The 21,430-nt window shown below is 27.6% G+C and overlaps 1 protein-coding gene across 1 annotated transcript; it reads right to left on the bottom strand.

Annotated features, from left to right (window-relative positions):
• Nucleotides 1-4,735: 4,735 nt before the first annotated feature.
• On the bottom strand, nt 4,736-21,155 carry LOC145939286 (uncharacterized). Its single transcript, XM_083043521.1, has 9 exons — nt 21,072-21,155; nt 18,142-18,373; nt 17,786-18,004; nt 17,260-17,496; nt 16,935-17,185; nt 16,692-16,851; nt 14,793-14,895; nt 14,408-14,472; nt 4,736-4,821 (listed from the first exon to the last, which is right to left on the bottom strand). The coding sequence occupies exons 1-9, from the start codon at nt 21,153-21,155 to the stop codon at nt 4,736-4,738; spliced, it is 1,437 nt and encodes a 478-aa protein (XP_082899647.1).
• Between the last annotated feature and the right edge of the window lie 275 nt (nt 21,156-21,430).

Raw genomic sequence — 21,430 nt, 5'->3', positions numbered from 1 at the left:
TAGACGCTAAGATAAATAATATGACTCAAAAAAGAGAGAGAGAGAGAGAAAATAGTAGAAAAGAATAAAATTATTGCGTGCAATAGGAATGATTATTAAATTATAGACTGTTGCATTATCAAAAAATATATTACATTCATTAAATAATTAAATATGAAATTCTGCATATCAAGCGGCTATCAAATATTATCAAATGTTAAGAAAATACGTGCCTAATAATACTATCGCATTGCGCATAAGCTTTAAACAATTGTTATATTAGGTATATACATACATTACGGTGATATCGGGTCGATAGCTAATAAATCGATACATTGCAAGTTTAATAATAGCACTATATTGAGCATTATATGTACATATTAATCAGTCAAAAAAAATATATATTCCGCATTTATTGTAGTCATAACCATATACTAGGCATAGAAACAATACATGACAGTTTTAACAATAGTACTACATCACACACTACATAGAGAAAAGTATGCTAAATCGTACTCCTTAAGGTAAATATTAAAATTGCAATAAAACTATCAAAAAAATGACAAAATTTTTTATTATTTTAAAATTATGGTTTTTTGTCAACGATATACGCTAAATATTAACAGAAATTTATCATTGTTTTATATCGTAAATGTAAATTATAAATTTAAAAAATGTATACGATTTATCGGTGCGATTTATATATCGGTTTGCTAAATTGGACCCATGAGTTTTCAAAACATATCTCTAACAATAAAATTAAAAAATTGTAACAAAACAAATGAAGTTTTATTTTCTACAAAAGTTTTCAGTCTGCAACGAAACATATTTATATAAGAATGTTATATTTATAATCATAAATTCTCTTCAAAAATTTAACAGAAATACTTTTTGTTTCACAAAAATATATATATATATAAGTATTATCTCAATAAAATTATAAAATTTGATAATATATTTTCTTTGGTTGTCCATCTAAATATAAAGAAAAAAACAGTGCCTAAGTAAAAAAATAAGTTTAGTAAATCGTACCAGTACAATATAGTAAAAAGTTAGCGGTACGTTTTACAGACTTCCATTGCTTTATTAAAGTAAATAAAAAAATAATCTTAAAACATTTTGCCGATTTTTCAACGCTTCCATATATAGAATTAAATAAGATGAAAAAATGATTTAATAATAAGTTTAATTGCTTATCTTTCTCAATGTAATAGGCACGGGGTGCCGAATATTACATGAAAATTATACAAAATAAATTTATGAACGTCACTCATCAACGGATCACTTGAGAAGAAAACAAACATTGCGGTATTCGAGTGAGGCTAGCTGCGATACAACAGCATTAACATCTTAAAATATTTTAACTCTAGTTAAGAAATACAGTAGAGGTACGATTTAAGGAACGGTACGATTTAGCATACTTTCCTTTATTAACAAAAGTATAATAGTAACAAAGCAAAGCGATGGTATATTTAAACATGATATACGATACACATATACGCTAAAGTATTTCACAATTACACAAATACGCTAAAGTATTTCAGATAACGGAAATAGCGAAAATATTGTGTATGGGAGTAAGTCGAGCAATAAGAATGATTGTCGGATAGTTACAAGAAATGCTAATGAATTATTAAAATCACGTGGTAATTGTTACATAATGGAAAAGACAAAAGGAAAAATTAATTACAGAAAGAATTAATACGAAACGTTTTGTAACCGAGTAAAAAACCTGGGGCGTGGACTAGAACAGCGGACGGGATCCGAATGTGCAGTAAGGATCTGACCAATAGGAATTTAGCGCGAGTCGACCCTCGCGGTAAACGAATCAGGATAGCCGAGGAGGCAGACAAAGCGAGCAGTCTGATACAGGATGCGGAGATACAAGCATCAGGAAGAAAAAAATGTTAATAACGAATACATAGAAAGACGGAATAATTATTAAACGCGGATATCCAAGCTTGAAAACGTAAAATGTGACACGCGTGCGATAAAGCAATAGCGGTAAAAAACGCCACGTAAAGACCTGCAAGTGCGACGGCAAAATAGTCGTGAAAACGAAGAACTGTTGTATTGTGAAGTGGTTAAATATATAATATATATTTTGTTAATTGAAAATGTATCCTTACATCTACCGTCGTTTTCCCCGAAATTCCGTCTATCCTTCAGGGACACTAAATAACGGTAAATCCGGGAATTTTAGTGAGAACGATCAGTGTGTATCAGACATTATCAGTACAGTGGTGTTCCGGAAAGGAACTTTTTTTTTTAAATAATAAAAAGAAATTTAATTAAGGTGTGAGACTTATCGCGGACAGAACAGTGGACACGGCTAAGGAACGAGTTATTTGCTGGCTGAAGCGATTTCCGGCAGAAAGGTGAGTTGCGACACGTGCGTAGATAGACGCAGATTCATCCCGCAGAGGCGAATATCCTTGTGTATTAGCAGTAAAATAGACCGGCGGCGACCGTAAAGGAACAAGGTAGGACAATTTTCCAAATATTGTAATTAACATGAAGGACTGTGCAGTCATAATTTAACTCTTTTGTCTAACTCACTAATAAAAGTTATCTAACTCACATATGAGAGTCAGATGATGAAATTGTCACGTCTCTAAAATATCTAAATTATAAGAAAATTCTAATTTATTTTTCGCAATTTTCTAATTTTTAGAAATAACAAGTAAGATTTTAGAGTCTGAAAAAAGATAGAGCATTGTTTTTACGTCATCGTAGGAATTAAGAAAAGACATAGGAATTAAAAAATTGATAGACCGTTACAATTGTCATTTTACTCTTCATTTTTCTCTATATCTCTTTGTCAGAAGCTTATGTAATAAACAAGAGACAAGTTTGCATTTATTTTTTCTTAAAAGTGGTTTTTTTTTTTTTTTTTTTGGAAACAAAATTTCTTTGAAACTCGAAAAGTCTCACACAGATACGCATTACTTGAGAAATTTTTTGTGCTTCAAAGACATTTTATTGTTTCAAAAAAAAAAAAAAAAAAATTATTTTTAAAGAAAATTACTTTTGAAAATATACATTTTATTTAAAAAATTAAATTACCTTAAAATCTTACATATATTACGTCTCTAAGTTTTAGAGCAAAAGGAAAAAGAATCAATTGCAAAAAGATTTCTTGATAAATTGTGCATTTTTTTAAATGGATTAGTTTATGGATATAAATGTTGATATATGTTTCCAAAGGTAAAAAATTAAATAATTATTATTTATTATTTCAATAATAATTATTTAACAATTGTAAATTATTTCTCTTTCGTAAAATTTTTGATTGCTATAAAATATATACACGCAAAATTATAAGAGTGAAATGTATTTGTACTCTCTGTAATCGATAGACGCGTAAGGACAATGTATCGCAGTAGATTTGACATTCAGAGAATTAATATGGGAATAGTTTTTTGCAATATTAATTTATATAATTTTTTTTTGAATTTTTTCTGTAATGGCTGAGAATGTTCTTTTATCCTTAACCACAAGGATATCAGTGTTAAAATAACTTCAGATTCTCGACGTACAAATAATTCCGATGGGCAGTCAACTATGAAAAATATTAAATATAAGAAAAAATGTTCTCGCAGAGATAAATAATTTTTTTGTAAATTTTTTTGTAATTTTATTTTCTGTAGTTAACCTATCGCACAATGTAGCACTTCTGCAAAAGATATTTTTTATAAAAATAAAATAAACAAAAAATATAAAATATAATGTCAAACAAACACACATAGAAAATGGCTAATAAACATTACACAAACGGATACAAATTTATTTTTTTTACTAAATTCAATTATATTTAGAAAATTTAAGAAATTAAATTTATTTCCTTTAATAGAATTAAATTAAAATTGTTTTGAAAATAACTGTTCCCGCCTCTATTCTTTGAACTTTGACGGCTTTCATTGGTCCGTTTTTATATATATAATATAATGAAGAAAATATAATATAATGTAAATATAATAAATATATGTTCGATAATAACGCGGTTGCACGTAATCACGCAAAAGAGAAGAAGAAAATGAGGATATGTCAGACGTAATTTGTACACAATTAAGCTTATTAATAAATTAAAATAAAATAAAATAATAGAAAAATGGTTTTGATTATGCAGAGCGGATAAATAAAAGTAGATTCAGACATATTCATATGACGTATCTTTGACATATCCGTTCCGTATCCGCACCTATCAGTGCAAAATATTCATATACTTCAGTTCTATATGCGTCGATTCAGTACATCTCAGAACGTATGTACACGGAAAAAACAGTATGGTAGGTTCACACATAAACCTGATTGTGCCAACCAGATTTACTATTAATCTGGTTGGCACAATCAGATTTATGTGTGAACTTACCATACTGTTTTTTCCGTGTAATAATAATAAATTGGTTATTATTTAACATATTTTGTTGTTCCAATTTCTTTGCTATTTTAGCTTACTTATATCTTTATCATTTTCATTCAGATATTGTAAATGTGCTAAATTATAAAGCTTCTTATAGTCGCGAACACATTCTATCAATTTTTCATCATCCATTTCAAATTATTACGAAAAACAATTATAAAATTAAACTATACAGATTTAAATATGTAGCTAAACTGCTCTAAATACAATATTTGAACACTCGAAGGATTTTCTCCTCTATACGTCAGTGTTTTGTTTTAAATCAGACATCACAGTGCTATCATTATTCCGTTTCATTCAGTGAAAATATGGGCACAGATCACTGTCTACATACTAAAAGGTCGATTCAGACATATCCGTACCGTATTCGTGACGTATCCGTTCTGTATCGGATTCAGACATATCTGTACCTCTAGTACCTATCAGTGTAAAGTTCATATACTTCAATTCTGTACACGTTTTCGTTCAGTGCATTTCAGAACGTCATGAGAGAAAGATGAATTTTTCAATCAAAGAACTTGCAGTGATGCACTAATTTTGGATGAAAAAGAAACCGTTTTACGTAAAAAAGAAGGCGTAAGTAAATTCATGAAATTTGTAAAAAAAAATTGAAGGCGAATTCGCAACAATGTATAAATAATTAATAGACGATGAAACGTATCAATACTTTCGGATATCTCAACGATTATTTTATAGAAAAAAAATTTTATTAGAAAAAATTGAATCTGAAATTAAAAAACAAATGACCTTTTAAAAAGAACCAATAAGTCCAAAAGAACGACTCGCTATTTGTTTAAGGTAAAAATAATAAGATAGGTATATAATATAAATAACTGCATGACGTTGTAACATATAGTTTATAAATTTCAACATGTAGTTTCAACATATAGTTTATAAAATACTACAACTTATAAGGTGAACATATAAAAAGATATTGCTTACAATAAACTTTGATTAAAATAGATTATTTGAATTGTGAATTATAATGAATTCTTTTAAAATTTCTTAAACATACTCTATCGTTTTAATTTCTTCAAATTTAAATAATTTTATATTATTGTTATTATTGCTTTGAATAAGGAGGATAATATTGCTGGGAAATATTAGTAAACGATGAATTGGTTGCTGTTCTTGAATGGTTCAATGATTTTTATAATTTAAATTAAAATTAAAATATTTTAATGTTTTTGCTCACAATGTTTCCGCCCAAAACTATTTAATGTGATAATATCCTAGTAAACAATTAGATAATGATGAAAAAAAATTTATAATTATTGTTTATATCACGTAAGGAGAATTGTGGAAAACATTCTTACTCAAAGATTTCGCACTTATCAAAGGAGGTTACAATCAAAGGCTTACAATCAAAGCTAAAAAATGTTGATTTTTGATAATTCTTGCTATGTTTTGCTGTGTTTTGCATAATTATATCAAAGATTTAGACGAAAGTATGATTAATGTATCCAATGATTCTGTTGATCGTGCAAATTCTGATACAACACTTTAAGATATTTCTATTCGAAGTGGAAATGCTACAGAACAAGCCTTTTATGTTAGAAATTTATATAAAAGGTTTTTCAATTCACCAATAGGGTCAGTTCTTTGGCAAAATGAAAAAAGTGAAATATTTGTGTATTTGTAAATTAGTAAATAACTTCAATTTATATTACTTCGATTTTGTACTATCACCAATAATAATACTAAATTGGTTATTATTTAACATATCTGGTTGTTCTATTTTTGCTATTTTAGCCTATCTTTTATCTTTATAATTTTCATTCATATACTGCGAATGTGCTAAATTATAATATATATCTCTTCATACTCGTGAACATATTCTATTAATTTTGCATCGTCCATTTTAAATAATAATAAAACAAAAATTAAAACAACAAATTGATCTGCACAGGTCCAAATGTGTAACTAAACTGCTTCAAATCTTTGAATTCTTAGAGGATCTTCTCTTCTACACATCAGTGTTTTGTTTAAAATCGTTCAGACGTCACAGTGCCTTCATTGTTTCATGCCGTCTGTTCAGTAAAAATATTGGCGCGGATCATTATCTACTCACTGACACTGATACAGATGGTTAGATACGGATACTGAAGTGTAAGAATACTCTAATATAAAATTAATGGAGATGATACTTTCGTCAGTGCATGTTTGTGCGCGGAACGGATACGTCACGAATACAGTACGGAAATATCTGAATTGATCTTAACACTGATACGGACGGCTAGACATTGATACAGATACTGAAGAGTAAGAACACTCTAACATAAAATTATATAGAGATTGAATCTGTCGAGAGAGCGGTTAAATCAATTTTCTTTGTGTGACGAAAAAAAGGGAGTTTCCTCTTAAACCGTTAATAATAAAAATTGTGAACCTAAACATGACCTCGAGGCGACGCTGGGGCGCCGTATAATTGGCAGCTGAAGGGTTCACCTATGTGAACTTGGCACTCAACTTTTAATAAATAAAGTTTTCAATAAAACTATAATATTTTGTTTTTGATTGTTTGTCGTAACAATATTTTCGATTGCAGTTCAAGCCATAAAAAATAGAAAATTTTTAAAGAATTTTTTAAGAAAAGAAGAAGAAAGAAATTTTTAAAGAACTGTCATATTAATGATTTTTCCATAATTTTAAAGTCAGACAGCTTTTAAACATTTTTTTATTATTTATCGCTTGAATTACAAATGATAATATTGTCAAACATCTAAATACGAAATTATTATCGTTTTATATATTGAAAATTTATTTATTAAAAGTAGGGTACCAAGTTTACATGGGTGAATAGTGCCGCTAACCTTCATACGTGTGAAATGTGAATTATTCTTTCTATTAATATTTGTGCTATGTAATCGTGTAATAACATAAATTATGTTACAGATTCTACAGTAACGAATACAGATTATTGTATATTATTCCATAATCAATACGACAAAAAACAGTAATAATTTCGGTGCAATATTTAAATGAAAAAAATATTTTTCTTTTTGATTTTCAAATAGTTCTTTAATTTTTATAGTTTAATTTGATATGTGAGTATTTATGATTTCGCATATATTTTTTATTAATTACACATTTTACAATTTTTGAAAACGCATTGATTGGATTTGAATCTAAGATTTCGAAATGGTAGTCTAATATGCTAACGCTGAGCTAAAAATCTATATAAATGTTTTTTAATATATATTTTTTTTATATTTTCTATTCTTTATCAGTATGACAGATTTGGTTATTATGTCACACCATTTTTTCTTGCACGTAGAAATCTCTTTCGACTGTTTTAATGTCTACCATTTTTCTTAGCTCTTTTTAATGTAATAAAAAATTATTTTTATTTATCAAATAAATATTTTTTCCTTACAGATATTATTTCTATTGCTAAAATAATATAATACTTTTTTATTTTTTTTACTATTTCTTAATTCTCAAACTTTGTAATTTTTGAAGAAAGTAATTTATTAAAAATTTCCAGATATATATATGTATTATAATATTTTATACATTTTTTGAATATTTTGAAAAGTCTTTTAAACAATTTTAAAAATGCAACTTATACATATAAGTTTAATCTGTAATAAGAAAAATAAAAACACTAGTTTTTGGTTTAAAACTTTATTGTATATACATTGTATATACATATACATATAAAAAATACAATTTTATCTTTTCAAAACTTATGGCTATTTTTTGTGATATATTTATCACCAATGTTTATTTGTGAAAAGTAAGTTATCTGCAAATTAGATATGTTTAAAACATTCCAAGTAAAATTGTCAATATCAGGTATAAAATATGCTTCAAAATGTTCATTAAGAAAACAATTCTTTATTTTCTTTGTTATACTTATAATTTCTTTGTTATATTTTCTTTGTTAATCGCGTAATCATCTTTATCTTTTATAGTTAAAATAATGACATGAAATAATGCTTTTATTTGAATGTAACAACAATAAAATTCTGTTTAATAGTGTTTTCATAATATTATAAATGACAGTAAATTTATTCATCGTTTTATAAAATAGAATCACGTAAAATGTGTATGAAATCTCATTTATATTATTAATGTAATGTCATCTATATCATTAATTTTAATAGTTTTAATTGGACCATTTTCCTATATATCTATTGGATTTTTTAACTTAAAGAAACGATAATTTAGTTTTAATCGACTTCTAGTGCAACTGTTCGACAAACATCTATTATTACTATTTTCTGTTATAATTTTTTCATCTTTGTGCATACTCTCATATCTGATTGAACTTACTTTCCACAAAAGAATAATTCTTTCCATTATTCTAGAATAGTGTAGGTAATAAAAAATGATGCTTTGGCCGTAAATGATTTCCAAATAATTTTTCTATTAACTGTAAATAGTCATTTATTAATAATTTTAAGAAGATATGACTCTTATCAGAGATAATTAAACTACAAACTATATTAGTAATATTTTTTAATGTTAATAAGACTTTCCAGTGCTCATCATTCTCTTGTGCAAAGTGATCTAAAATTAAAGAAGCGTAAATTATAAATATTAACACTTCTAAGCTCATAATTATGTTTTGTTTTTTTTATTTGTGATTCTTTTATTTTAGTTGGTTTATTTGAATTACAATTTGCTCCATAATTTAAATTTCTTATACGAGAATTGAGCTAATCTAATGAAAAAAAAAAAAATTTTTTTTTTCCATAGATATACATATATAGTACATATAAAAAGACACCAATATCATACTTACAAATACATTCTAATACATCACGTTGAACATCGACATTCAAATTTTTAGTTATATGAAAGCCTGAAATTTTAAAATGCATACTTCTTTAATCCAACTAACAATAAGTTTGTAATTGTTTAAAAATAAATGAGAATTATAATTTTCAGCCGTACAATATTTACATTTTTTTATATTAATAATATTTTTTGTTATTACTCTAAAATAGATAAACACAACTAAAATAAATGCTATTAAATGATTCTGTGAATCCAAATATAGAATGAATACCAAGGTTATCAACTAAAATTAAAAGTAAATGCAAATTAAGCTTTTTCCGAATAGTAAACTGATTTCAATGCCGTTATTACTCAATTTTTTTCTTGTATTATAAGTTTTAAGGTAAATATTAACAAGAGGGGACCCAGCCCCAATCAACTTGACCTTGACATATGTTGTCAAGGTCATAAGCCTGAGTAACCTCCAACAAATTTTAGCCGTCACTTGTTGTTTAATAAAAAGTTATTAATAAAAAAAATTGCAAAGAAAATATAAGATATCATAAACGTATATGCACACACACACACACACGCGCGCGCGCGCGCGCGCGCGGGGGGTGCAAGGGGGGTCTTTGGCCCCCCTCCCGCACCCTCCCCGCCGGTAGGGGATGCATTGCGAAGAATTCAATCACAATGGACACATGCTGTAAGTTATAAAGCGAGATCCACCCTGCCTACTGGCGGTCGGGTGCGGGGGGGGGGCCGAAGGCCCCCCTTGCACCTCTCCGTGTGTGTGTGTGTTTAGTAAACAGTTAATCATAGTGAAAATTTTGTAGATCCAAATACTAAGGTTCATACTCAAAACATAGAAAGATTGTGGAGAGAAGTACTAATCTTCCACGTTTTGGCACTCGAGAATATCATTATAATCATTATATTGCCGAATTCTTATTTAAAAGAGTTTATGCTTTAGATAAACGTATTGATGCTTTTTTTGAAATAATGAGCAAAATGTATTCAATAAATAATTAATTCATATTAATATGTTATTTTTGAACATTCTATATAAAAAATTGAATGTTTATTTAGGTATATATAGGTATATAGTATAGGTAGAGCTATTTCTATGAACTCTGTCATCAAGTTTTTCACTGTTAGACTACGTACAAATTTTTACAAATCTTTTTTTTGTTAATAACTTTCTTCTTAAGAAGGAGCGACGGCTAAAATTTGTTGGAGGTTACTCAGGCCTATGACCTTGACAACATATGTCAAGGTCAAGGTGATTGGGTCTGGGTCCCCTGTTGTCAATATTTACAAGTTTTTTAATAATATTTTATAAGAAACATTTTTTCAATTTTGCAATCAAATAGAGAAAAAAAAATATTTTCCAGTTTGGATGAATATTGTGGCAAAGATAATATACTTAAATAAAAGGCTCCGCATTTTCCTCAATGACTGTTCAACACATTATTAGTTTCATAGTATGTTGTTTCATTATAATAGCGATAGGAAGGACTATCTTATTATCGTCAGACTTTATGTCATTTTTCCAAAACTGGATTTGAATAACATTGAAAATTTTTTTTTTAATTTAATATCGTTTGCATTACTTCATTGTGAAAATATAAGATTCAAAAGGTAAATTCAAAAAATTTTTTTGAAACTTTGGAAATTGGAACACACATTGAATATTTTCTTTTATAAAATCAAGAGTTTTGTTGCCAAACTTGCCTCTTAATACAAATTTTTCACGAACGATATAATTTTTAAGAAGGATAATTGATGAAGTAGAAGTGACATTGAATTAAATGCTTAAGCTGATAATTTTCAGAAAAGAAATCATAAAACGATTGTATATATAAAATATGTTTTAATCTTGCAGTATCTAAATAATTATTTTCTAATTTCTTTTAACATTTAGAATCTAATCAAATGTAATGTGAATTATTTCAGTTATTTTTTATATATTTAAATTGTTATAATATTTAAATATGAGACCTGCACATTCATTTAAAACTTGCGTTTTAAAGTCGTTTTCGGCAAAAAATTATTACTTTTTTCTGAAACATATTCTTCAATCTCTTCATCAACTAATTCTGTCTCATTTAAAATTTCTAATTTTGTTCATAATTCTCTAATTCTATATCTTTAATGTTATAAATTTCAGAATGATTTTTATTTCTATAATTTATAAAAGAATGTAGGAAAACAAATGCTCTTTCACAATTAGCTTTTTTATATGTATAATATGTATAATAAGGATGATGAATGTACATGTTGAATCAGAAATTTATTACAGTACCGGCCAAAATTATATCACCTTTTGATTTTTTCAGCATAACTTGTTTTAAAGTGCACGGATCTCTACACGAATCATAACATATTTTGAAGGACGGTATAACATATATTGAATTATAATTCAATGTTATACCAACCTTCAAAACATGTTATGATTTGATAGAGATCCGTGCACTTTAAAACAAGTTATGCTGAAAAAATCAAAAGGTGATATAATTTTGGCCGGTACTGTACTTGTAAATATATTTTTCCATAAACTGCAAGAAAACATATTAATGTGCACTTTACTATATAAATAATAACTCTCAAATTATAGGCCGCGGCGCTACCATCAAACGACGCGGTAGCGTTGAGATACTAAGTACATATAAAAATACTTTCTCGTTTGTCAATAGTTTTGCCTATGCACAGAAGTCGCGGCGCTACCAAGTAGCTTATCTGAAATTTTAGATCAAATGACTTAAATAAAACTTTCGATCAAGATATTTCAGGAACTAATGCTGTATTAAAAAATTTAATGGCATTTTTATTATATAATATGAATACAAACTTTCAATTGATCAGTTATACTATAATAAGATTGGTGCAGTTAATTCTGAGAAATGATAATATCATATCAAAATTGTAACCATTTTCATTTTTATTTTTTTTTTCGTCAGATTCAGATCATAAAGTAAGAGTAAAAAGGGTTATCTCGATAGTGTAGAGAGAAAAAAGTTGATCACACGAAAAATATTCCCTACGTGGCCAAGTTTGCCGAATATAGAATAATTTGAATCATTAGATCGCCATCTTGAATATCGTATATGTATATAGTGTTATGTTTAATTGTGTTATTAATTAAGTGTGTAGTGTTTGGTTAATAAATAATTTTGATAATACATTTTTTTAAATGAGTATAGTTACAATAAATTTTGTAATCGCAATGATATTAGGAAAAAATTATAGAATTTATTTTAGCATAAATTTTAACTAAACTTTTAGTTTTTAAAACCTAATATTATTTGCATGTCAAATAGATTAATATTAATATTTAGTTATTAACAATATTATAATACAATTAATATAAAATAAAAAATAAATAATAAAAAAAATAAATTTAAATAAATATATAATATAATATAATATTATATGATAAAACATAAAATACACAATATATATACACACACACATACATATAAATATTAATATAAAATTTTGAAAATTTTCTTTTAAAGATTTATAACTTTATTTTTATTTATTTGTATTTCTTTCAATTTTATATTTATACATTCCGCTGTGACCATGCATTTCTAATCTTTTCGTCTCATCATTTATCATTTACAATTTTGAGATGGCGATGAAATGGTCCAAATTATTCCATTTGGCCATATACAAAACATTTTTCGTCACTTTCAATTTATAGATAAGTCTCCTTACTCTTATTTCATGATTCAGACTAATATATATGTATATACTATATATATGTAATATATACGTATATATACTTGCACACATATACACAAAGTGATTTTGTTCCTCAAGCGGTATTCACATGTACAATTATTCATTTAAATGTGTAAAACGCTTAAGAGACAAAATCTTATGTTTATAAGTGTATGTACATATATGAATGTAATGTAACAAGAAGAAAAATGATAAAGTAATTAACGATTATGAAAATATATTAGAGCAATACATGGAAAAAAGTGATAGTGATATAAAATTATTAATAGTATAGTAATTATACAGGGTGTCCATAAAGTCTGTCCCCATCCCCTATATTTCGGAAACTGCTCAAAATTATGAAAAACGGAAAAATACGTGTTTGATCATTTTGAGGGGCTACTCTTTTAAGAGAATTGTGAGGGTTGTCTCCCCAAGGGAATACCCCAGATAAACCCTAACTCAAACGTTTTAAATAGAATCTTCTACCTGCCAGCACTGGTACGTGTTCAATACGTCACTATGACGTGCTAACTCGTCACACGTTACGTTGCAACGACGTTGCAACTGGTGTTTGAAACGTAATTGCCACGTCACTGTCACGTAACTAACAGCCAAATTCTTGGTGATGGAAACGTTGTAGTGACGTGTATTTTGCGACTTTATGTAACGAGTTGAGCACCTATTTGCGAGATTGCAATTAAGAGATTGAGAAATTAGTTTGTACTGTTATGTATGTAAACTATATATATCTTTATATATTGGATAGACAAAATGAGTGATTATATTATTATATTTATGTGACAGAAATTTAAACAGACAAATTATATTTTATTTTAAATATCACATAACATCTGTTAAAATTTCTGTCACAATAAGTATAATCATAATGTATTTTGTCTATCAATATAGTTTATTACATATATAACAGTAAAAACTAATCTCAACTTTTCAAAATCGGACGACTATGTTTTATAATATAGATAGAACACTGAGAAAAGAGATAATAAATTAAAATAATGTAAAAATATATATATTTTTTTATGTTACATTTAGCTTTTTTATTTTCTGTTTACACTTCTTTCGCAGTCAATGTTAATAAAATTTATCGAAATACGTAACTCTTAAATCGTGTAAATTATCAAAAGTATCAACATAATGAAAAATATGGTTATCATTTTAAAAATAAACAGTCTCTCTCTTAAAGAAATATTATTATAAAGAATTATTTTATGTGTGAGAAATGTAAACGCAAGTGTGAAAATTAAAATATTTTCTATACATATATGTATAACGCACACTATGCATGTATTGCACATATTAAAAAATAAATAAAACTAATCTTTGTTAAATTTTTAAATTAAAATTAAAATAAAATCAAAATACTTCTTTAGAATCAAATACTAATATACTGAATAATACTTCAAAATAATATATCTATTATAATAATATGCTATTTATGAGATCTTTAGAATAGTTTTTTATCTTTTGGTGATTATAATACGCTTTGGTGTTCATCATTTGATGAATATTCATCATTGAATAATTCCTCACTTCCCGAATCATCTGAGTTTGAACTTAATGGGGGCGTTTTCTCCTTTCGACATCTTTTTTCTTTCCTGAAAAGTGAATAACAAGAGATATCCATTACATACGAAGCACATTGAAAAAAGCATAAAGTTCTGATTGCAGAAGATGCAATATATATTGTATATACATACTTATATACATATATAACATTAATTGAAATAGAAACAAAAATGATTAGTTTAACAGAGACCCACGGAAAAGATGAGTATCTTGCCATTATAATAACTATTTTGATCATAACGTAGTCAATCGGGACACTCACGCAATTTGTATATGTATATGTAAATTGTCACATTAAAAAACTTCCACATTAAAAAAAGAGAAACTTTTTATTGACTTTTAAACTTACTCAGATTTTCTTTGTGCTCTTTGTTTCGCATGTTTTAACCATTCTGCAGCAACAGAAGAAATTTGCTCACACGTAATATCTTGATGTCGCATTTTAACAACAACTGAAAATTATAAAGAAAATGTAAATGCTAAAACAAACTGCAGTGAGTACAAATATATTAGTAAAAGAATTATTTATTGCTTTTGTATAGATAGATTAAATTAAAATCAATTTCAATAAATTCAATGAACTTACAAGGGGAGGTCGCGGTTGACTCTTCACCGATTTTGATCTCCTTTGGTATGGTGAATCTACATCGAAAAAAAGTTGCTCCGTGTTCGAGCTTTTCGTCCAATGCGCCTTGTAAAAAAAAATTTTTTTTTCCCGAAGTTTAGAGAAATTGTCAGGTTCGTTACGAGGCCTAAAGAAAGACACACTTTCGATCGGTGCCGCTAGTGCAGCGGCAGAGCACAAGAATAGTAATCTGGGATCCCCCAGGTTCAGAACTTTGGGCTGTCATAATTTTTTTTTTTTTTTTTTTTTTAATAACGTATTATTTATTATGATAAATAAATATTCGGCATATTTTTATCGTTAGTTATGCATATATCTCTTTATATATTTAAAATTAATAAAATGATCGTAATATAAATAAAATATTTTTATAGAGAAATATTTTTAGAAATATTTTTACTTTTTAAAGATTTATACATTTTTTCAAATTTTCTTTAATCTAATAATGTTAGAATATACACACTTTTCATAGCTTTACAAAATTCGGATTTTCTATCTGCTGTGAACCGCTGGATGAAACCGCTGGTTGTGAAAGTGTAAGGAACGTTGGAGGGAGAGGAGAGGGTCGTCTGATCCTGTCTACTAATAAGGGTTCTAGAAGGTTGGTTAGAAAATATCTTACTTATATATTTATGACATATTTACATATTGAAGCAGAAAATAATAATGAGTAATAAATTAAATTTTGTAAAGCTATGAAAAGTGTGTATTCTAACATTATTAGATTAAAGAAAATTTGAAAAAATGTATAAATCTTTAAAAAGTAAAAATATTTCTAAAAATATTTCTCTATAAAAATATTTTATTTATATTACGATCATTTTATTAATTTTAAATATATAAAGAGATATATGCATAACTAACGATAAAAATATGCCGAATATTTATTTATCACAATAAATAATACGTTATTAAAAATAAAAAAAAAATAAAAATTATGACAGCCCAAAGTTCTGAACCTGGGATCCCAGATTACTATTCTTGTGCTCTGCCGCTGCACTAGCGGCACCGATCGAAAGTGTGTCTTTCTTTAGGCCTCGTAACGAACCTGACAATTACTCTAAACTTCGGGAAAAAAAAAATTTTTTTTACAAGGCGCATTGGACGAAAAGCTCGAACACGGAGCAACTTTTTTTCGATGTAGATTCACCATACCAAAGGAGATCAAAATCGGTGAAGAGTCAACCGCGACCTCCCCTTGTTAGTCAAATATAGTATTAAAAGTATATGTATAATATACAATAATGATTGAAGTTCACAAAGTGTTGTGAAATATAGAATTTGAAAATATCTAAAAGAAAGCTAATATAAAATATATTACATTTTTATTATAATAATTAACTTTATATTTTAATAATAAACTTTTCTTATAAAATACTTTTTGAGACATAATGTCTTCATATCTTTAGTGTCATACAAACTGAAAATTCTTAAGCATACGAATTCATATGTATTTGCAAAATGTCTGATAAGTGTTGCTATAATACTAGTGTGCATATAGAAAAAATTAAACTAAACAGACCTTCATCATTTTGCAAACTATATAAAATATAACCAAAAATGGTATGTAATTTTTATAACATATTAATATATATATATATATATATATATATATGTACATACATGTTAAAATTTTCGATATCTGCAAATTTTGAAATGCACCCTTATGTCTTTGTCCTAACCAACTGTACTGTTGAGCCATTTCATCAGTTATAAGATAATGTAAAACATTACGGATCGTTTTTTTAATATCTGCACTAGTAACTTGCGTAAGACTTGTTATCTACAGAGAATAGAAATAAATTAATTTCAATATACATGCATATTTAAAAATATGTAGATGAAATAATAATATGAAATTTTTACCAAATTTTTTTTGAATGCAGAATTATTTTCAATTATGCTTTCCACTTCTTTAAGGCTAGCTGCAGTTGCTATAGGAAAAACTTCAAGTGTATTGCATTCATCCAAAACAGACTGAACTTTTGAAGATTCACAATTTTTTTCCAAAATATCTAGCCTCTGAATGATTTCTCGAATTAAGGAAGTGAGACCATTCATAGATACCTTCAAACTTTCCACTATTCTTAAGATTTGATGAATTTCATGATTAATTTCTGAAATAATAATAGTTGTGTCAAAACTTTTGTTTACAATATTAAATATAAAGAAGTGTTACATTTTTTCTTACCTTTATCATTAGAAGACAATACAGCAGTATCTAGTTTTTTATTTCTAGAGGATAATGATTTTTTATCCATAACTGAAGAACAGTTGTTTGATACATAAGTTTTAGTATGCGTGCTAGCTGAGGCAACTGGAGAAGAAAAGTTATCCAATACATAAGCTTTACTATGCGTGCCAGCTGATACAACTGAAGAAGAGTTGTCCGAAACATAAGTTTTACTATGCATGTCAGCTGATGCAACTGAGGAAGAGTTGTCCGGTACATAAGTTTTACTATGCGTGGCAGCTGAGGCAACTGAGAAAGAGTTGTCCAGTACATAAGTTTTACTATGCGTGGCAGCTGAGACAACTGAACAAAAAGAGTTGTTTGATATATTAGCTTCATTATGGCTGTGGTCAAAACTGTGCTTCTGTACTACTAAATGCTTTGAAATATCATTATATGTTTATTCTTATCAAATGTGGAACAAAAGTATATAGAATAATATTTCAAAGCATTCATAATGCAGTCTTAGCCTAGTAGCCTGTACCAGCAACTGGCACTTCAGGAAGTGGCGGTAAATTCGTTTTTTGGGGTTTTTTTCTTCTTTTTTCACGAATCTGTTGTTCATTTTCGTCATTATCACTAAATTGTACTTTATTAGCGTTATCTCTCCTCTGTTTCTTTTTCTCATCTGTATTATATGGCAAGTCAATATCGCTTTGATATTCCGCTTTCTTTAATTTAATTTTGGCATTTGAAAATGAATCTAAAAGTTAAAAAAAAACATTTTATTAGCAATATTTATGTGAAAATAAAGAAATGAGAGATTAAAGAAAAGAAATGCAAAAATACAGAAAAATAAAAAGATAGGAAATACAAAAGCAGCCAATGAATAATATAAACCTGTTTTATATAGAATTGTTTTTATTGGTTCTAATGACCAATTGTCTTTTATAGAACTTCTTGTATAAACGATAGTATCAAAATCTTTATCTGATTTTACTTTCGGCCAGTATGCTAGCATTTCATCTTCGATAACCCACTTATCTGGAATGATCTGGATTCCATCATAAAATTCGATTACATAAAATAATCCTTTGTCCATCGTTAATAATTTTTCCATCATTATAATAAACTGAAAAGAAAAAACAAATATATAAATCAATATTTTTCAACGCATACAGAAGAAAAACGTATATACAATACTACAAGAATGAATATATAAATCAATATTTTTGAACAAACGCAGAGGAACATATAACATACCATAAAATTTTAATATTTTTAATACATATTTTTTCCATACTTTGTTTCATGAAATTTTTATTCATTAGAATGTAATAGAGATATAGCGACATTTTTATTTCTTTTCCACGGTACTATAAAACATTTATTTTTAATAGTATCCTTAAGAGGCCATTGCCTCAGACCAGAAAGTTTAGATACAAGGTAAATCCCAACAAGTTGTGATTTGCAAGGGAGAGTATACAAATCTTCCACGACAGTAAAATATTGTCCTATTATGACTAAAGAATTAGTTCTCCTATTAAAGGCAATATTTCTAAGTATAACTATAGTTCCGTCATGGGTCAAAAAACAATTGTCTCTTCTATCCTCAGCTATTAAGGTAAAACCAAATCCTACAATTTTGCTATATTGTGGGTCGCCACAATCGGATAAAAGAGGGCCGTTTTCATGAAGGGACTCTTGCAAAATGCCAAACTCATTTTTTTAAATATTATTTTTGCTGATATCTATATTGTGCATTTCTACATATCGGCGGTGTAATTGAGCTAATATTTGTTGAGGTTTACGTATGAGACTTTTAATTGTTTGAAGAAAATTTTCAAAACGAAAGACTGAGAAAGAATCAAGTGGTCCATGTTTGCGAACATTATTCGTTAAATGTAAAAGAGCATGAACATTAAAAGACACATTTTCTTCACCGTATAATATAGTAAATGTTTCATTGAAATTTTTTAACAGTTTGTCAGCATAAAGAATCATTTCTTCGCTGACATTTTCCATGCACAAAATTCTCAAAGCTACATGTAAGACTAAAAAATTTAAATATATATCATTATCTAAAAGTCCTTGTAAAACTATGGGCCCTGTATATAAAAGCAATTGTCTAAATTCGGTTGCCTTGTAATATTTTAAGTTTTCTAATGATCTTGGTTTACGAGAAAATTCTAAACTTGCAGACAAATTCATCGAATTTTCTAATCTATCTGAGATTCTTCTTTCAGTTTCGTGACTAAGTTTGTAATAATTATTTCCAGTTGTCCATAAAATGAATAATTTTTTAGTAACTCCTAAACAAACAACATGCATATAATCTAGAACTACATCAGAAACTAAATCGACATGTGGAACAAATTGCAAAATATTATTATTGTTTTGAAAGTCAATAACAGTTCTCAAATTAGAATTTGTGCCAGGAAAACATACTCTATTTTTCACATATTTGCCATGAATAAAACACTTTAAGCAACTACCATAACCAGTATGGCCTTTAGTAGAAAGTAAAAAAGATTTTGCAGGAGCATCTGCACTTATACACTGTAGTCTCACAGGCAGAACTTTACCATTTATTTTTAATCCGTTATTAATAAGATAAATAATTTCATTGACAAATTCTTCTAAGAATAAATTTATGTCATTTGGTTTTTTTTTCCACAATAAGCTCTTATCATCATTTCACCTTGTATTCCTGCAACACATTAAAATTGGCCAAAGTTGTTGACCCGAAGATTTGAATAATGGCAAGCCATCAATATTTAAAGTTAAATTGACATTTTCAATATTATGATTTGATAATACTCAAACTAATTCATTTACAAGTCCTTTATGATAATACTCTTCAGGAGGTACAATTTTAAGTTGAGTAGATTTAGGTGTACCTAAGATGGTACGGATAGTTGAAGGAAATATAGTTCTAAAACATTTATGTTTCCTTATGTCTTTCAGTAACATATCAGCATGCGTCATTGGTATATTTAAAGTTTTACACCATGTAGCCAACTGCAGTAAAATCTGGAGTAAAATCATCATCCACTTCATTTTCAATTTCATCACAAATGTTAATGTCATCAACAACCCCACAAGCGTTATTTATTGTTATATTACTGTTATCACTATTAAGTTCATCGTTTTCACTATTGTCTATTCATGATTTCCATATCATGAAGTGCATTATTGCTGTTTTCACAATTTTCACAAGTTTCATTGCTTCTATTATTTTCATCATTGTCTTTTTGGAATCTGACTCTCTCAGCTCTTTCCATAGGATACTGACAATTTTCTAGTTTCCTCATACGGTAGTGAAAATATTTCCTTGAAAGTTGGCTCACCAATTTTCTGCTTCTCATAGTTTGTGATATTATGAGACTAGAAACATTGTATATGTATAATAAAAATAATTATATATTTTATTTGTTATTTTTCTAATAAATTTCTTATATGAGCATCACGTGCAAAATATTTTGACTACATGCTTGCACAAACAAGTGTAATTCATATAAAATATATAATTCTACATTTTGCCCCTTTTTATAAATATTAAGCATGTTTAGATCAATATATCATAATGTGCGTACATGTAAAAGCATTTCACACAACAGAATAAAAAAAAGTAAAAATCAAGAAATATATTTATTATCAAATTATAGGTTAGATTAGATTAAATTATGTATAAATTTGAGGACACGAAGAGGACACTTGCCTAAAGATTTGAAAAAGAGTAATGAAGCAAGAAAAAAGAATATAATGCATGAAAAATATACAGGATAAAAAGTATAATTATAAAAGCGTAAAAAAAAACAGTTACTTACATGTTTGGTGTGTTCTTCCACACTTTCTTCTTCTTTTAGATTTTTTTTGCTCTGGTTAGCTAATTTGCCAGAACTAGGTATCATAAACTGGTTAAATATGAATAATATTTTCTTGACACACACAAAAACACGTTTAGACTTCGGATTCTCGAGAAGGATAATGCACGGATTTTTGCACACTCACTACCAGTAATGGCTGCTGCACTCTGCACACAAGATACGGAAACGTGCGGCAAGAAGCGAACGCAATAGCCAATCAACGTGTCGTTTTTTAATATAAGAGCTGTAAATTTATTGGTCACCGCGTCGCTTCTTTTTTGTTACGTCTCTGCGACGTAACAATTTAAAGTTTTTAATTT

Source organism: Prenolepis imparis, unplaced genomic scaffold (genome assembly GCF_030444845.1).
Source record: "Prenolepis imparis isolate NDT839.2.m4 unplaced genomic scaffold, iyPreImpa1.0 SCAF_8, whole genome shotgun sequence".
Taxonomy (NCBI): Eukaryota; Metazoa; Arthropoda; class Insecta; order Hymenoptera; family Formicidae; genus Prenolepis; species Prenolepis imparis.
This window is presented reverse-complemented; position numbering and strand designations above follow the sequence as displayed.

What these genes read in the sequence shown, in the direction of transcription:
- LOC145939286 (XM_083043521.1), bottom strand. Translation starts at nt 21,155, where the DNA reads ATGATACCTAGTTCTGGCAAATTAGCTAACCAGAGCAAAAAAAATCTA. An exon ending in GATATCGAAAATTTTAACAT is followed by an intron (nt 14,896 to 16,691) that starts GTATGTACATAT and finishes TATAATTTTCAG; the next exon opens with TTGTTGTTAAAATGCGACAT. An exon ending in AGAGCACAAAGAAAATCTGA is followed by an intron (nt 14,473 to 14,792) that starts GTAAGTTTAAAA and finishes TTCACTTTTCAG; the next exon opens with GAAAGAAAAAAGATGTCGAA.